General features: G+C 59.5%; 1 protein-coding gene across 11 annotated transcripts in view; it reads right to left on the bottom strand.

Moving 5' to 3' along the window:
- The window catches only part of Kcnq2 (potassium channel, voltage gated KQT-like subfamily Q, member 2), a 55,470-nt gene that overhangs the window by 23,927 nt on the left and 13,766 nt on the right, over positions 1–17,777 (bottom strand). For 7 of the 11 annotated variants that reach the window (XM_005409965.2, XM_005409967.2, XM_005409969.2 and 4 more), the window contains exons 2-9: positions 14,422–14,512; positions 13,609–13,735; positions 13,043–13,218; positions 11,894–12,019; positions 8,921–9,031; positions 8,170–8,265; positions 4,095–4,189; positions 2,874–2,903 (exon numbers count right to left, since the gene is read on the bottom strand). In XM_005409965.2, the coding sequence (XP_005410022.1) occupies positions 2,874–2,903; positions 4,095–4,189; positions 8,170–8,265; positions 8,921–9,031; positions 11,894–12,019; positions 13,043–13,218; positions 13,609–13,735; positions 14,422–14,512 (852 nt within the window). The remainder of the gene's footprint in view (positions 1–2,873; positions 2,904–4,094; positions 4,190–8,169; positions 8,266–8,920; positions 9,032–11,893; positions 12,020–13,042; positions 13,219–13,608; positions 13,736–14,421; positions 14,513–17,777) is intronic. The other 4 variants (XM_005409966.2, XM_005409968.2, XM_005409971.2 and 1 more) reach the window with 1 other exon arrangement.

Genomic DNA, 17,777 nt, shown 5'->3' with positions numbered 1-17,777 from the left:
GAGAAAGCGGCAAAGGCCCAGGGTAGGGCATGGGTGCAGCCTGACCTCTGTGGCGACGGCCCACTGGGGGCCCTGGACAGGATGTCCTCACCCTGCAGGCCCTGGGGCCATTTTCCCTGTCTGGCTGCTCCTAGGACCTCAGTCCCTGGATGGGGCAAGTCCTGGCACAGGCAGCTGAGGAAGCTCACACTGCCCATGTGCGCCGCCCCTGCAGGGGGGGGTGGTCAGGAGACCTGAGCCAGGTGGGGATCCCCTCTTCTCCTTGTGACCTCTGAATACCCTGGAGAGCACAGCTGCATGCACTACACCCCAACACATCAGGGCCCAGACCCCCAGCTTCCTCTGTGGAGCCACCTTCCCCACCAAGCTGGGGTGGGACAAGGGGCCAAGGTCACAGCCTCATCAGGCCCAGGCACCCCAGGGACCCTCGGCAAAGGCCTGGCTCTGCTCCCCTCTCCTGGACCTGTGCACCCACCCCCAGCAGCCTCATGCTGGGCCCCACCTGTGCTGATGTGGCCACGCACAGGTCCGAGGGCAGCATCAGGGGTCAGCAGCCTCCAGCAAGGTGAGACCTCCACCTCTTCACCCCACCTACACTAGCAGCCTCCCTCTCCCGAGGCCCCTCCTCTCCCTCCTCACTGCTGCCTGCCCTCTCACTCATTCCCATCCAGTCTCAGGGGACAAGTCCTTCATAGAGAATGGTGACCCCTCAACTGCGCTGACCCCAGGCCTGGGCACTCTAGCCCAACCCAGCCCTGCCCCGCCCCTCCCTGTGCATCCCGGCTGTGCGGAGCCCCACTCAGCTCTCAGCCTCCTGACTCCTGACCACCGGACTGCAAGCCACCCCAACCCAGCTCCTGTCCACCGTCCACCCTGCTTGCCCTAGCTGCAGAGCACACCTCCCGTGTCTGTGCCTGGCGGCTTGGGGGCAGTTCACCTTGCCCAGCCTGACTCTCCATGTGACCCCCACCTCTCTGCCTGACTCTCCATGTGACCCCCACCTCTCTACCTGCATAGTCCCTCTCGTCTCTCTGGCCCATCTCCTACCCCACTCGATCCTCTCTCCTGCTCACTCCAGAGCTCCCCTGATCCCACTGGGCCTATGAGCTGTGCTCCACGGCCACCCCTGCTCCTCCACCCAGGAGGTTCCTCCACACACCGGCGCTGGCCCACAGCCCTTGCTGCCCTGCCTGCCCACACTGCTCCTGCCTCTGGTGTCCCCAGCAGGTGTTTACACTGGGGTGCACTGTGGCTCCTCAGCTACACTGGCCCTCCTCAGCCCACCCCACTCCCACCCCTGCAGCCCCAGCAGAGCCAGGTCCCAGGAGCTCAGAAGGAAGCACTGTAGAGGGGCTTCTCCCACCCTCCCCGTCCCACCCGGCCAGGTGTCAGCGCTCAGCAGGGCCCAGCAGTCAGGTTAGTCAGCAGCTCCCAGGCCACCCCAACACCCACAGGGACACAACTGTCCCTCCTGCCTCAACTCCCACTCCTGGGGCCCACAGCAGGGGTCCCAGGGCAAGGCAGCTCCCCCCACCCCCTCCCAGACCCAGGTTAGAGATGAGACATCAGCCCTCCGAGCCAGACGAGACGTCATGCCTGGGACATAGAGCAGCGCCGGGGCAGGCACAGGAGCAGGTGAGGGAGGGCGCACACCCAGCCTGGGCCCGCCATTAGAGGACAGGGGTGCAACACGCCAGGGGAAGGGGAGGGGGCAAGGTCCCAGGAAGGAGCACTGGCTGGTTTGGGGGTTCCGCCAGCTCCAGGGAACAGCTCGACACCTAGGTGCTCTACAGATGTTGGGGTGTCTGATTTCTGCGTGTAGCGCTGGCTGGAGAAGATAGGCAGAGGGAATCAGCTGGAGTCAAGGAGCTTGTGCTGGGAGTCCCAGGGCCCAGCAGGAGGACCCAGCTCCCAGGGCCACCTTCACCTCTGGGGTCTGCAGGGAGCGTGTGGGACAGAGATGCCCTGGCCCTGACCAGCCACTGTCGGCCACAGTGGTGGTGCCCACGTAGGCCCCACTCCTAACAGTGTAGCAGGGCAGGGCACTGCGTGCTGAAAGGGACAGGGCCTACTGGGCAAGGCTGGAGCTAGCCACTGTCCTGCACAGGACCACCTACTCCTGGGAAGTGGGGAAGGGGCCCCTGCACTGTGCAAGGCGGGACTTTCTGAGGGGTTCAGCAGCCCCTGCAGAGCAAAGAACCGAGTCACCCTTTTCCAGCAGCAGCCAGAAGCACAGGAAAGAAAGGCCACCAGCACAGCCACATTGGCCCCACTCACAGGGAGGCCATGTGTAGCTCTGCTCTGGGGCTTGGAGTCTGCAAGTCACAAGGCAGGGCGTGGGCAGAGGGACCCGAGGTGAGGGACCGCACAGGCGCCCTCAGGTGGGAGCTGACCTCACTGGCGGGAATGCCTGTCTGGCATGAGCACTTGGCCCACAACACAGGTCCCCAAGCAATGTGGTGAGGCCCACACCCCACTCTGCTCTGTTCCTAAATGGGGCTGGGGGCTGGGGGCAGACCGGGGTGGGTGGGGGACCACAGCTGAAGACGAGACATAAAGCAGGACAAGGAACAGAAATGACCTGAGGACAAATGGACCTGGCACCAGGGAAGCAGTGGCTGAGGAAGAGGCGAGGAAGACAGGGAGGCGAGGAAGGTTGGCTCTGGGCCCAGGGGGCGGGGGGGCACAGTTGGCAGGGAGCTCCAGGCAGGGGACGGACACAGGGCGACAGGTCTGACGATGGCCAGCATGAGGACCACTGGGGTAGGGGACGGCTCCGCGGGCAGCTGGTGGTGGGCTCGGAGAGCTCATCCCGGAGCAACCAGACAGTACGAGAACCACACACACGGCTGTCCGTCCCATGCATGTCCTACCTGGACGCCCCGTAGGTTTGAGTTTGAGAGCTTTCACGTGTTTTCACGCACACACACACAAAGGGAAAAGAACCAAAATTCCAAAAGGAACGGGAAAAGAAAAACAAAATGAAAAAATAGTCAAGGGAAGTGGGGAAAACAACAGAACAAAGAAAATTAGCACAAGGCTCAGTCCTATCCCAGCCGCCTGGCAAGGGGCAGTGATAGGGCAGCACTAGATGCTGGTTTCCAGAAAGACCAGATGGCCTGGCCCCAGAGCTCAGGATGCCAGAGATGCCAAGGGGTGGGAGCCAGGGGCAGAGGCAGGGCAGGTGCTGCTTTCCAGGTTCACCCCCATGGGCAGCGCAGGTAGAAAGGCCCCAGGCCTGCAGGACCACTGCCAGCATCAGGGTCCTCTGGACAACTGGCAGCTCACAAGGCCCAGGACGAGGTCCCGGGGTCAGGGCAGGATGCTGGGGAGACCCCAGCTTGGCTTCGGCCACTTCAGATCAGAGGGCTGGCTGGCAGCATGATGCCTATCCAGAAGGGCCCCAGGCCTGCAGTACCTGGTCCTGTGGGCTCTGCAGACAGCCCAGTACCTCCCACCTGCAGCCTTCATCCATACACGTGGAGCAGCTGCCAGGCACTCTGCCCAGCTGACCCAGGGGCACACTGCACTACTTCCCGACTGCTGGAGACATTTCCGGGCCGGCACCTGGACGGTTCTGCACTCCGTCCTGCTGGGGCGGGCGCTGTCTCTGCTCAGCTGGGGCTGTGCCTGTCTCTTCCTGTGGCCTGGGTCACTCTCCTCCTCCCACACCTGGGCCCTGGCCCTCACTGGAGGCCAAACTCCCCACTACCCTTGTGAGCTGGAAGTGAGGGCCAGCAGGGGCCTCAGAGCCAGAGGCAGCTCTGCAGGGCACTCAGGCCAGCATGAGTCTGTCCGGGCTGCGGGTGGAGGACATCTCCACTGTGTACCCACACAATGCACCCAGCCAAGGACAGAAGGGCAGGGGATGGAGGTGAGAAACCAAAGCCACGAGCATGAAACGAAGAACAAAATCAATACTTCAAAATAAATCACACACAGAAGTCTTTTTTGAAAAATACTTTAAAAGAAAAAGAGAAACAAAACTCAGCCAACCAAAACAATGAACAACAAAAATGGGGCTCAAGAACAAATGGAAATTGAGAAAGGAAACACGTGCTGGGCGGGCGGCGCGGCGAGGCTGGGCGCGGTACCTGTACATGGGCACCGTGACCGTGCGCTCGTAGTACTGCCAGGTGGAGTGCAGGTCTGTGCGCGACAGGTTGGTGGCGTAGAACCTCCACGCGGACTGCAGGGGGAGAGGCGGGAGGTCAGCGCCACGGCGGTCCCTTTCTGGGGCCCTCACCCCAACGCTCCCTCGCAGCAACAGAACTTCAGCCCCCTGCTCATCCTACCCCACAGCCTCAGTTTACCCTCATGGAGGGGACAGGTGGTACCCCACCCCAAGCTGGTGGGTGGGGGCAGCAGGCCATGTGCTCAGCTCCTGGTCTTGGGGCCACAGCTGTCACTGCAGTTACCTCGCTGCCCGCCCCAATTCCAGGAGGGCGTTTACCCACATCAGTGCAGCCTGGGAGAGGCAGAGTCTGTCCCCTTGCTCCAGGCCTGGGGCCACCAGGGGCTCCTCCCCTTCAAACACAGGACTCTGCACCCAGCCGGGGTCTTGAGCCTGTCATTCAGACTGTTTTCCAGTGGCCTGGACTCCTTTTTGTTCTCCATGCCTTGTGTGTGATGAAACATACATGAAATTACCTTCAGCCACGGCAAAGGGCAGGTTCACTGTGTGGGACCATCACCCCTATTTAACTTCACAACACTCACTGTTTGTTTGTTTGCTTGTTGTGGCGCTGAGTTATACCCCCAGCCCTTCTTTTTTTTCATTATTTCCCGAGACAGGGTCTTGCCAAGCTGCCGAGGCTGACCTTGAACTTGCAATCCTCTTCCTTCAGTCTCCCAAGCAGCTGAGATCAGGTGTAGCCACTATGCCCAGGTAATTCCACTTTTTTTTTTTTTTTTTTTTAACTGCTAGGAATTGAACCCAGGGCCTTTGCACTAAGCTACATCCCCAGCCCTTTCTAAAAAGAAAAAATTTTGAGACAGGGTCTCATTAAGCTGTTCAGGCTGGACTCTAACTTGCTTGGCTGCCTCAGCCTCCCATATAGCTGGGGTTGTGGGTATACACCGCCATACCAGCTAATTCCATGACTTCACCCCTCCCAAGGGACCCTGCATACACATCAGGTCATCACTCCCATTCTGCCCTTCCCTAAACCTGGCAACCACAACTTGCGCTGTCTCTGGGATGCACCTTCTCTGGACATTTCCCATCAGGAGAATCACACGTGTGGCTTTTCCCAGCTGGCTTTGCTCACTGAGCTCACCCACGCTGGAGCGCACCTGGGGCTGCACCTTGTTTAGGACTGAATGATGTGCAGCAGGCTGGATGCACAACACTCTGACTACCCACACATGCACCGAGGGACGCTGGGTGTGTCACTTCTTGGCTCTTGACATCAGTGCTGCTGTGGTCATGTGTGTGAGTCTAGGGATGGGCCGCGTTTTCACACTGGGGGTCTATACCTAGAAGTGGAATTGCTGGGTAAGGTGGTAACTCCAGGTTCAGCTCTCTGAGGAGCACTCAGGTGGTTTTGAGGGACTGCACTGTTACATTCTGCCGGGCACATATCATCGTGCCAACCAGCACACTCACCAACACTTATTTTCCACCTCAAAAAGCAGGAAGGACCCAGGAGACATACGGGCATCTCCTTACATTGACTTGCGTTTCCTTAATCACCAACAAGGAGCATCAGGTCCCCTTCCTCGAGCTAACGGGCCTTTGCCCAACAATCTTTTGGGGTTTTGTCTTTTTGTTGAATTAAGAAGTTTTTTATCCTAAATACCAAAGGATCTAGGATAAAAATCTCTTATCACATAACTGATTTCAGTATTTTCTGCATTTCGCAGGTTGTCTTTTCACACTCTTAAGACGGTCTTTTGACACACAAGTTTTTAATCTTGTGGATACCCAGGTTTCTCTTGCTGCTTGTACTTTGGGTGCCAAGATCTTGGAGCTTATTTTTTTCTACAGAATTTTTTTTAGTTTGACCTTTATTAGACTTTTAGTCTATTTTTAGTTAACTTTTGTATATAGTATGAGGTAAGGGTCATACTTCATTCTTTTCAAACAGGTATCCAGTTGAAAATAGTATTTTCCCCATTGCACAATCTGTAAAAATCCAATTCAATATAGACACATGGGTTTCTTTATGGAGTTTCCACATCATGGATCTTTTTTTTTTTTTTCTTTTTGAGAGAGGGTCTTATGCAGTTCAGGCTGGCCTTGAGCTCACTTTGTAGCCCAGGCTGGTCTCGAACTTGCAATGATCCTCCCGCCTCAGCCTCCCGAGTGCTGGGATTACAGGCATGCGCCACCACGCCCAGCCACGCCATGGATCTTTATGTCTGTCCTTATGTAAAAGCCATACTGTTTTGATGAGTGTTGCTTTGTAGTGAGTTTGAAATCAGAAAGTGTGAGTACTTCAACTTTGTCCTGTCTCAAGATTGCTTTGGCTATTCAGAGTCCACTGCAATCCCATACAAATCTGAAGATCAACTTTTCCATTTCAGCTTTTTAAAAAACCACTGGGCTTATGATACAGTTTATAATGGATCTGTAGATCAGTTTTTGTTAAGACTATATTAACAAGATTAAGTCTCCAATACATGAAGATATCTCTTTTTGTTCATTTAGGTCTTCGTTAATTTCTTTCAACAAAGTTCTACAGTTTTCAGTATACAAAGGCCAAATGCAAAGGCAGTGAGGTCCAGGTTGGCCAGGCACACTAACTTCTGGTAGGATGCAGATAATCCCTCAGATGTCATGAGGTCACAGGGGGCCTAGTATCCCCTCTGGAGCTTCCCCCTGGGTCTTCTCCTTCCAGGAAGCCAGAACCACCCCAAGGTTATGGACCTCTCAGAAAGCAGTACCAGCACTCAAGAGGCTGAGGCAGGAAGACTGCTGCAAGTTCAAAGCCAGCCTAGGCTACGTAGTAGGGCTCTGTCTCAGAGTGGGTGGGGAAGGGGAAGAAGGGGAGACGGGGAGGGAGATTGAAAAAGAGGGGAAGGGAGGGACAGTAGAGAAAAACAATGCTTCTTTTATCCCTTGTGCCCCAGCAGGGCTGCCGGGAAACTTTGGCCCCTGCACCCCGCAGGAAGATCAGCCTCCCTCTGAGGAAGGACCCTCTGATCAGCCATTCTGCTGTGGGTTCCATGGTGACTACTCCTCAGATGCAGAGATGCCTCGAAGCCAGGAGTGAGACACTGCATGTGTCCTAGCGAGGCAGGGCTTCTCAGACACTCACAGGTAAAGTGGAGCTGGTTCTCTGGACAGGCTCCGAGGCTAAAGCTGAGGATGAGCTTGGCGAGGAAAGGCAGGAAGGGTGGAGCAGGGGTTTCTATTCTTACAGCTCGGTTTAACCCTTTTAGCCCTGAGTACAAGCGATCACTTTTGCAGGGGTCAATAGTGGAGATTGTGGAGCATTTTTATTCTTCTCTGTACACTTACTATTACCAAAAATAATCGTTTTGGACTTTTTATGGTAAAGGTAAGTACAGGCTAGACCAAAGGCCAAGACCATGAAAGCTACATCTTTAAAGACAGGACAGCCAGGTGTGGTAACACAAGGCTGTAATCCCAGCACTTAGGAGGCTGAGGCAGGAGGATCACTGTGAGTTGGAGGCCAGCCTGGGCTACACAGTGACCTAAAGGTCAGCCTGGATGACACAGTGAGACCCTGTCTCAAAAAAATAAAATAAAATAAAATAAAACGTAAAAAGACAGGTGAGAGGCAGGGCCACATCCAGCTGGCAGTTCCCTGCTCAGCTTGAGGGCCTGGCAGGAATCTGCTTTTCTGCTCACATGTTCAGGTGCACACTGTTCACCTGCCCTGGATCGGCAAGACAAGCATGCCATGTTCAGGCAGTATGCAGTGTCCTCAGCTCAGGCACTACTAACTTCTTAAGCGAGGACCTCCCAGAGCAACTGCTTCCCAGGGCACCAGGGTGACAGCGACCTACCCAGGAGGAGGCCTCGCTGTGTGGCCTCGGCTGTTGGAACCATTTCTCACCGACAGAGAAGTCAGCTCCCCAGGTGAGCCTCCAGGGACAAGAGCTTCATGCCCAACCACAGAGGGAGACGCCACCCTCGGCCACCATGAGCAGGTACCACTCCTAGACAGGTGGGACTAGCGGGGAGGTGTCAGGACCGACCTGGATCAGGCCCGCTGCTGGGTTCCGCCTCTTCTCAAAGTGCTTCTGCCGATGCTGCTCTTGGACTTTCAGGGCAAAACCAGACCCCAAAATGCCCTGCAAGTCGCCAAGGTCAGACGGCGCAACAGGGACCCACTGTCCTCATTTCATCAGGGTAGCCCGTGCCCAAGACCCACGCCCCTGCCCACCCTCACATGTGCATCCCCTCGATTCTTCCCCACCCAGAGACCAGACTAAGGGACACCCTTGGGTCTGGGGTCACAGAAGCCTCTGGCTTGCAGGAGGCTTGGCAGTGCCCCCACTGAACCCAAAAGGGAACCCTCCTTCTGGATCTGTCCCCACCACACCCCACGCAGCTGCCCTCTGCCTGTGCTGACAGAGAAGGACCAGCAGAGCCCACACCCTTCTGCCTGGGACGAACCTGAGGCCCCACAGAGCCCTGGAAGAGGCGCTGTGTCATCACAGCACTGCTCCTGGTGAGGACCCCGATGCTCAGGGCCAGCTGGCAGGAGGAGCCACAGTGACCAGGAGTGCAGGGGAGAAGCCACAGCCTGAGGCTCCATGGGCAGGCTGCAGCTCAGGGTCACAGGCTCCCAGGTCAGGGCGTCCCAGTCTGGTTCAGGGAAGGGCCTTCCCCAGGGCTGTGGATCTGCAGCAACCCTGCTCCTGGCCTGAGTTATCCCAAGGGGTGGAGGATCCCACGGACAGCTGGAGACCCTGACCCCTCAAGCAGGAAAGGGCCCAGGCGTACCGCAGGAAGAGCGAAGAAGGAGACTCCGATGAGGGTGAAGGTCGCTGCCAGGAGCCTCCCATTCCAGGTCTGAGGGTACTTGTCCCCATAGCCAATGGTCGTCAGGGTGATCTGTGGGGCAGTGGTTGGCCACTTGGCCAGGCTGGCAGTGACTGGCATGGAGGCCCACAGCCTTGGGCCAGACCCTCCTGCTCAGCCCTTGCAGGCTCCTGGAGGGGCTCCTGAACACCCCTGGGGGCAGACAGCCAGCCACGGGGCCTGGACCACACAGGGGCAGGGAATGCTCCCCCATACAGGCCGAGGGAGGCCTGAGTCAGCATCAGCTGCTCTTCAACCCTACAAGCCCGTCAACGCCCCCACAAATCTCCCCTCCATGCAGGGAGGGTTACTGAGGAGGCTCCGATTCCCCTTCACACCTGAGGGCAAACCCACAGCTACAGCGTGCGGGCGCAAGGAGATCCCCCACAGTCCCACACTCTCTAGAGGCATCAGGTGGCCCGGCCCCTGGACTGTGCTTGGAGACTGAGGGAGGTAGGCAGCGAGCGAGTGGCCAGCAAGACAGGGGCCTAAAGGAGCAGGAGATCAGGAGGTACCCAAAGAGAAGCAGGGCCAGTGGACCGGACCAGGGCGGGGGCGGGGCGGAGGGGCGGGGCCTGGAGGTGGGAGGTGCCTCTGGGAGGGGCGGGGCCTGGAGGGAGAGGTTGGAAGGTTGGGGGGGGGCTGGGGGGGGACCTGGAGGAAGGGGCCTGGAGAACCAGGCCAGGGAAGGGCAGAGCTAGGACAAGCCACCTTCCGTGCCTGAGGGACCACAGCAGCACCCTGACGGGGCACCTGAGCATGAGCAGGAGGTGCGATGCCCTTGCAGACAGCTCTGACAGAATTGATAATGGCATGCAGAGCAGGTGCAAATATCCTGCACAGCTCCTGTTGGCCATGACCACGCAGGCCTCCAGCCAGAAGCCCCAGACAGGCACCCAAAACAGGCCCTGGGGGACAAAGTCTTGGGCAGAGGGAGAGGTTGCCCCGCCCAGGGGCCTTTTGTGTGCCCCATACATGCACTGACAGTGGTGCCCTGCAGTGGGAGGCGAGACATGAGCTGGAAGCCCAGGTCAGAGCCGAGGCTCTGCAGAAACAGAGCAGCGAGCAAGGGCAGTGCACCAGTAACCTCCCGGCCACTGGTGACAGGCTCGGGCCAGGACTGTGGGGTGGGACGAGGTGGTGTGGACACGGAGACCAGAAACCCCAGCTGACTCCTGAGCCCTGGGGCCTGGCCCACCCTCAGGCAGGGCTGGGGCGCAAGAAAGGCCAAAGAAGCAGGCACAGGAGTAGCTGGGCAGAGCCGGGGACACTTCACACACCCAGGCTCTGAAACCATTTCTCAGCAGTCATCGGACCTGCTCTCAAGGTGGAGCTCCAGAGAGGGGGCACAGGCGCCAAGCAGGGCAGGGCGTGGAAGGGCCCCACACAGCGGGGTGTGCAGAGCGAGAAGAGGGCTGAGGCGCGTCTCACTCTGTCCCAGGCTGTGAGCGAGCAGTCACAGAGTGGGGCACAGGAAAGCCACAGAGTTGGCTGGAGGGAACTGCAGGGGAGGGCGAGGGGCTGGACCTCAGGGACTGCCATTTGTAAATGCACATAGTATTGCTTTGAAAAGACACAGGTACAAATTTTCATTCACTTTTGAAAGATGAGACAGCTGGGGCCTCCTGGGGGAGGATGGGCCACTTCACCAACGAGAGACTACAGGGTCAGCTGGTCACAGCTCAGGACCCCCAGAGACAAGCCAGCTCCCTGGCAGAGCCCGGATGCCTGTGGATGGTCGGTGGGCTCCAGGTACCTCTGCCCCCAGCCTGAGCTCCGCATGCACTCAACCCTGCCCACCCTGTCCTGCCTCACTCCTGACTGCCCTGGTGGGGACGGAGGACACAGAATTCCAGGCCTCACAGCACAGATGAAATCATTAGTAATCTGCCCTCTGACTTCATCCCCAGGAGAAGCTGGACTCCTCTGCTGATGGAGAAACCCAGGAGAAGCCTGCCCTTCTTCCTGGTAATTGTGGGCGGAGCCCACACAGCCCGCCTGTTCAGGGCCTCCCAAGGGAGCAGACTGTGCCCCACACATCCACCTGCTTGGTGCAGCCAGGGAATCGGAGGAGGAGCTAGGAGTGACCCACCCCGACCTAACTGGTGGGGCCCGGCCCGCTCGGACATCCAACGCTGAACACACGGGGCCTTGCGGATGTGACTCCATCCCCACCCCCACCAGACGGGAGTGTTTCCAGAGATGTCCACCAAGGCCCTTTTCAGAAGAGGCACAAGAAAGGGACCTTCAAGGAGCCTGGACAGAGCCAGGCACGGGGAACCTCAGATGCAAAGGCCAGGGGCAGCTCAGGTGTTGGGCAGCAGCAAAGCCAGGGGGCAGCTGTGAGCAGGGCTGCGGTCTGGGCTCCAGATCTCCAGGAAGCCAGAGGCAGCGTCCCTTTGTACTCCCCTATCCCGACCACAAGGAAGGAATAGGGTGCTGGGCCAAGAGCAGCCAGTCCCAGTGGTGGCAGCCTGCCCTGGGGACAGAGGCCCAGATGACCAGCCTGCACCTCCATACGAGCACAGATGCAAGGTCACAGGGGTCAGAACCCCCTGAACCTGGGACCCCTGACAGGTCCCCCACCACTGCTCTCGGTGACCCACTCACAAGCCCAGGCGAACAGGACTCGGAAGGAAGGGCAGCCAGTGGGGAGACAAGCGCCCCCGCCCCGCCACACACCCACCAGCAGTCAGGGCCCAGAGCAGCCTCAGTGGCCACCCACACACACTGCCGTGGCCACAGGCAGCCAGCAGGTGGCTGCCAAGAGACACGTCCAGCCAGCTCGGCCGGAGGGACAGCTGGGTCTCCCCTGCAGGCCTGGAGGGCCGGGTACCGGGAGAGGAAGCAAACAGAAAAGCCAGTGACGCAACCGTCCCCCAGACGAGGACTCACCAGGCCCCACCAGAGTGCATCTGCGTAGGTGTCGAAGTGGTCGTTCTCGCCCTTCTCCGCCAAGTACACCAGAAAGGAGGCAAGGATGAGGCAGAGGAAGCCGATGTACCAGGCAGTGACCAGCTCCTGCGAGGCAGACGGGCCACGTCACTGCCACACTCAGGGCAGCCTGGACAGCGTCCAGCCCCGGGGATCTGCATCTCAGGGCCTCGGGGGCTGAGCTTTCCTTTAGGCCAGCAGAAGCTCGGCCCTGATGTGGTCTGTGGGAGGGCTCAGTGCCCACAGGACAGGGAGGGGCAGCTGCCACACTGAGCGTCTGGCCGCGGAGGCCCTTCCGCTGTGCATGCAGACCTGAGAACTGGGTGGCCAGCGACCACCAGCTCAGCATGCCAGTGCCTCCCCAGGTCTCTGGGGCATTGGCCCCAGCAGCCAGCAGGCCTGAGGGTAAAGGAACTGTTGAGACCCTTGGGAGACAGCTCTGGAAAGGGATTCGGGCCTCAGCATGCCAGCACCTCGAGCACCCAGGAAGTGACAGCGCGCACAGCCGGAAGTTCAGCCCCCTGAAGAGGTCCCACGCCTGCCCCAAAGCCATCATGGTCAACAAGCCCACTCAGGGTCCCAGCAGGCAGGAAAGCAGGGAGGAGGCTGTTTGGGCAAATAAGCCACCCACACGCAGGCTGGCTTTACTGCAGAGCCTGGCAGAATTGCGTCTCAGCCACCGAGGGCCTAGGACCCTTTGGTCACAGAATGTGTGTGGCCACGGCCACTCCATGGCTACCCCGGTCAGTAGCTGCCACAAGCCACAGCTTAAACATCCACCAGGCAGGTGATTCAGGTGGTATATTGATCCAGGCCCTCGAAACCAGGAAAGGAGACACCCAACCACAGAGCAGACCAGCTCCACGGAGGGACGCAGGCAACTGGCCCTGCAGAAAAGCTTTCTGGGGAACGATGACAAAGATGGGTCAAATCACAAAGAAATCCCAGAAAGAAAGGGGAGGGGCTCGCTCAAATCCCCCAAACTTGGTCTGGGCTCCTTAGCCTTCGATCCCACCTGGCCAGGACACGTGATAAGCCCAGGGCAGCAGGCAGCCAGGCAGACAGCAGCCCCGGAGCTGGGCCAGGACCTCACGGCCCGGGTCTGCTCACCTTGCTGTGGGCGTAGACCACAGAGCCCAGCAGCTTCCAGGTGCCCCCTCTCCGGTCCATGCGGATCATCCGCAGGATCTGCAGAAACCGCAGGCTGCGGAGTGCGGATGTGGCGAAGACGTTGCCCTGGGAGCCGGCAGCCAGCACAGCAATGGAGGCGATGAGCACCATGATGTCTGCAGGAGACAGCCAGAGCTCAGGCCAGCCAGCCCCCTCCGGGCTGCAGGACGGGGCGGACATCCCCTTCTCCCCCAGCCGGGGCACAGGCAGGGGGGGCAGAAGGATGGGGGGGACATCCCCTTCTCCCCCACCCGGGGCACAGGCAGGGGCGCCAGAGTCCAGCAAAGTGCCCAGAAAGGACAGATACTTCGGCCCACCCTGACCTGCACCTCCTCCCTCACCTGGCATCTAGGCCACATTAGCACAGCTCCAACCCAAGTCAGACGTGAGCAGAAACTTCCAGAAGGACCTGGCCTGCATCTGGCTCAGCCTGCTGTGGCCAACACAGCTCTAGCTTCTCCAGGCCGCCCATCCCTTCCTGCTCCGCTGACCCCCACCGGCCTCACCAATCACACAGAACGGCTTCCGGGCAAACTTCAGCCGCCCTCGCCAGCCACGGTACCGGCAGCAGCAGCCTGCAGCCCAGATCCGGACAAAGTACTCCACACCAAACACCACGATGGTCACGATTTCCTACAGAGGAGGCCACAGCTGAGGCCACTGTGGGTGGCACAGGCAGCCAAAGCCCCCAGGGGACTGCAGATTTAGCCCTGCGCCTATGGGGCCCCACCTCAAGCCAGCCGAGCAGCAGGGCTCCGGCCCCTCCGGACACACGTCTGGACCCTCTGGGGACCCTGCAGCCACGAGGCGTCTGGGCCCACAGTGGGGTCTCCCCCGTGAGAAGGCAGGAGTCTGCCCATCCAGGCTAGGGCAGAGGGCCTTGTCCAGTCTGCTGATCCCCACTAAGGAGGGTTCCAGGTTCGGTACGGGGAGCTCAGCTGCTACCCAGAACTCAGGCAGAGGAGCAGGTGGGCGGGGATGTGCGCTTTCAGGCCACCCCCGCTACCAAGAGCAACGCAGAAATGACACTTCTGTTGCCATGGCGCCCACCCCTTCCCCATCACAGGACTGCTGTAATCATCACAGCCCCTCAGCAGCGCACGCCCACGCCGCTCTGCTGGGGACACCCCACAACTCTGCGGGGAAGGCACCACCGGGGTCCTCAGGCTCCAGAGAGAATGGGGGGTGTGGGAAGAGCGCACAGTAGACACTGACACCCATCCCAGGGCTGGGGGCGGGGAGGGCGGGGACCAGAGTCAGGGGGACCCCACGGCCCTGGCTCCTCCACACATCCCGCCCCGCCCACGCGCCAGGCTCACCAGGATGTAGAGGGCGCCCTCCGAGCTCTTCTCGTACTCCTTGATGGTGGAAAACACAGACAGCACAAGGCAGGAGAAGACCAGGAGGAACCTACAGGGCAGAGGTGGAGAGGGGTCAGCAGCCAGGCACGCCGGACGCTGCCCCCACCCCACCGCACAGAGGAGCAACACAGACCAGAGGCCCCGTGGGCAGCACACAGACCTCACGATCCATGCTGCTGAGACCCCCAGGACTCCAGGGCATCACCCCAGGGACAATCGTGTCACCACATCACGTGGGCATCCCTCCAGGCGTCCCAAGCCCCACTCTGCACCCGTCTGTCTGGTTTCAGCCATGGCCTCGTGTACAGGGAGAGGCCCGAGACTCTCAGAGTAGAAGGGGACACAATGTCTGCCCAACAGTGTCCAAACAAGAAAAGGGGCCAAATCCACAGGGACTGTACCAGAAAGCACTGAATAAGCGTTCATCCTTTCTCCTGATATGCAACCATCTCCTTTCTAGGCTTTTCGGAAGCAGAAAATTTTCTGCTTAGATCCTACACTCAACAAGAATTTCTCAGGTCATCTTCTTTCTAACTTTGCCTTGTCTGCCAGGAAGCTCGAAGTTGTTCTGTTTCTCCTTCCTTGTGAGTTCTGGGGGCTCGTCCCCAACCCCTTAGGTTTTCTGATGTAATTACTACTCTTTACCCTTCTCCTGCCATCTAGAACCTGTCTCTTCCTGACCCACAAAACCCTCCCAGGAGTCTTGCGCCCCTTCCAAGGTCACACAGCCTCCGCTGACCAAAGTGGATGCAGATAATATGATTAACTCCATTCTTACTGCAGCCATGAGACAAGAGCACGTCTCTCCCTTGGGTCCCAGGTGTACGCCTGACAACCAACGTGTCACAGGTGTCGGAGCACAGACTCTCCCAGGAACACAGGCACAAACTCGGACCCCGACAGCCAACAACAGCAGATCCATCCTCGCCCCTCCAGCCCCGTGTGGGGTCCCCTCTCCTGACTGCCCACGGTTGCTCCCCCAGCATGTCAGTGCATCCCCTTCTGCACTTGCTCTGCGCTTGGTAAATTCTTTCATCACCTGGTCCAAAACCTTCAGACACGAATGGGCTCCCCCAGCAGGCTGCAGACCGAGACCCACCCAGAAGCCCAGCTGGGCCATGGCAAGGCGCCTAAGTGGCCAAGGTAAAAAGGGACAGCAGGAGTTGGCACACTCAGCCTCCGGATGGCACATGCTCTCCCCTCCTGGAGCCCAGGACAGCTCGGCAGCTGCAGGTGCGGGAGGGGCCATCAGCAGCCGCTGCACAGAAGGCAGTGGTTCTGGCCCGCCTTGCTTTCTGAAACTGTCCGCCTATAGCAGGGAGGGGCACCTTCAGTGCCCAGTGAGCAAGTGGTCGGCGCGAGACCAGCTCTGGTGAGGAGGCACCCCTGACCCCAAGGCTCTCCTGCAGCCAGTGACTTGGAAGAGCTGGGAGTTGCAGGGAAGGCGCAGAACCCAGAGCCAAGTGCCCACTCCCTCAACCACGCTCCCAGGCCCACATCGGTCCACACCACCAAGCTGCTCTGTGCCCAGCCTGGGACTCCAGAGCACACCCATGAGTCCTGCCTCTGCCGCCCAGGTGCTGAGCTCACGAGCCCACAACCCACGTCAAGCCATTCAGGGCATTAGATACCCTCACGTGGACACTCCTTTGGGCCCCCTGTGCCCCAGCGCTTGTGCCCTGCTCCTCTCTATCCGCTGGCCAGACAGCCCCTCCCCCAACCCCTCTGCCTGTAGTCGGAGTTTGGACCACAAGCACACCAGTCCCTGGGGAGTCACCCCGGCCCAGGCACCTCTTGTCATCAGTGCTACTGATGCTGAGTGGGCTGAGCGTGCCACCCACCGCGGCCCCTGTGCATGGCCCTTTCCTGAAGGGAAGGGAGCAGGGCCAGCCAGCCAGTGTGAGCGACTGTCAGTCTCAGGGCCTTGCTCTGAGCCACCAGGCAAGAGGGTGGATTCAGACCCCTCCAAACCTCTTTCCCACCAGAGAGGCAGAGCAGCAAGCACAGGGAACCTGGCTGCAGATGAAGTCACAAGGAGGAGACAGTGGCGGCAGAGTCCAGAAGAAGCTGAAAGACCCCAAACCCGAGCACCTAGAGCCAGCTGCGCCTGGAGCCCCTTGGACCCCGGGTAACATAAACCCATTCCTCAACACTGTCCTTTGCAAATCAAAGATCTCTGACCTTACCAGGCTGTGACGGGCTAAATGACGGGTGGGTCCTACGCTGAGGGCTCTGACTCACCACGCTACTGCGGTCACTTCCTCCTCGGGCCCCTGGCTCCTCCCTGTGGAGACAAGCCACGCTGAATGGGCCGAGCGGCCTCAGACCACAAGGGAAACACAGAGAAGAGCCCCTCACACCTGCGCCTCTGTCTCCTTGTGAGAGGGCCCTTGGGGCTGCGAGGGTGGCTCAGTAGGGCGCTAGTATTCTGGAGGCCCTGGGTTCCACCTGCAGCACCATGCACAGAGAGTCCCGAGCCAGCACCTCACAGGCACCCAGCATCACTCTGAGTCTGGGAGACCCCAGCTTTACCTCCAGACCCCAAGCCTGGGACCCCTGCCCCAGAGGAGGCTCTTGTGAGGTCCTGAGCCCCCAGATCCAGCCTGTACACCTCCAAACCAGGACGGCAGTGCCAGCAATTCAGGCAGATCACTGGCGTGGTGCCTGACACACAGGCAGCGCTCAGTGTGTGCCCATCCTGTGCTGTTGCTGCAGCCACCTAAGCCCAGCAGACAGCCTTCAGGACCCGAGGCCCACTGCCTGTCCCTGTCCCCTCACCCATCTGCAGGCCCATGCATGGCACTGGTCTCCCCCGGCCTGCCTTGCTCTCCCTTCCTCACCCAAGACTGGCACTATGGAGGATTGTCTGCTTTGGTCACAACCACTGACCTAAATGTCACCAGGTCTGAAGACACAGCAACACCTACACAGGTGCTGGACCCATGGGGCACCACAGCCCAGCCGGCTGACACAAAACTGACCACCACAGGCTGTCAAAGCGCAGGGGCCTCAGACAGGCTGGGCCTGCCAGCTGATTCAGCACTCAGGAGGAAATACCCACTGATGCCCAGGCTGGGGGCAGGGAGGCGGCAGGGAGGAGCCAGGTCTCCTAGCCAGGTCTCCACCCCCCCAGCTCACTGACTGCCTGACCAGCATCTGAGCAGGAGGGCAGGGCGGCCCACTGTGGCTGGCTGATGGGGCAGGCCAGCGAAGACTCTGGGCCCTGCCTGACCTGCGTGCCAGGCAAGCATCCTAGCCAGGGCACAGCACGGGGTTTGTGGGCTCAGGGGTAGAGCCCCAGCAGACCAGGCTGC

The sequence above is a fragment of the Chinchilla lanigera genome, unplaced genomic scaffold (genome assembly GCF_000276665.1).
Source record: "Chinchilla lanigera isolate Chin_1 unplaced genomic scaffold, ChiLan1.0 scaffold00127, whole genome shotgun sequence".
Classification (NCBI taxonomy): Eukaryota; Metazoa; Chordata; class Mammalia; order Rodentia; family Chinchillidae; genus Chinchilla; species Chinchilla lanigera.
Note: the sequence above shows the minus strand (reverse complement) of the source record. Positions and strands in the feature narration are given on the sequence as shown.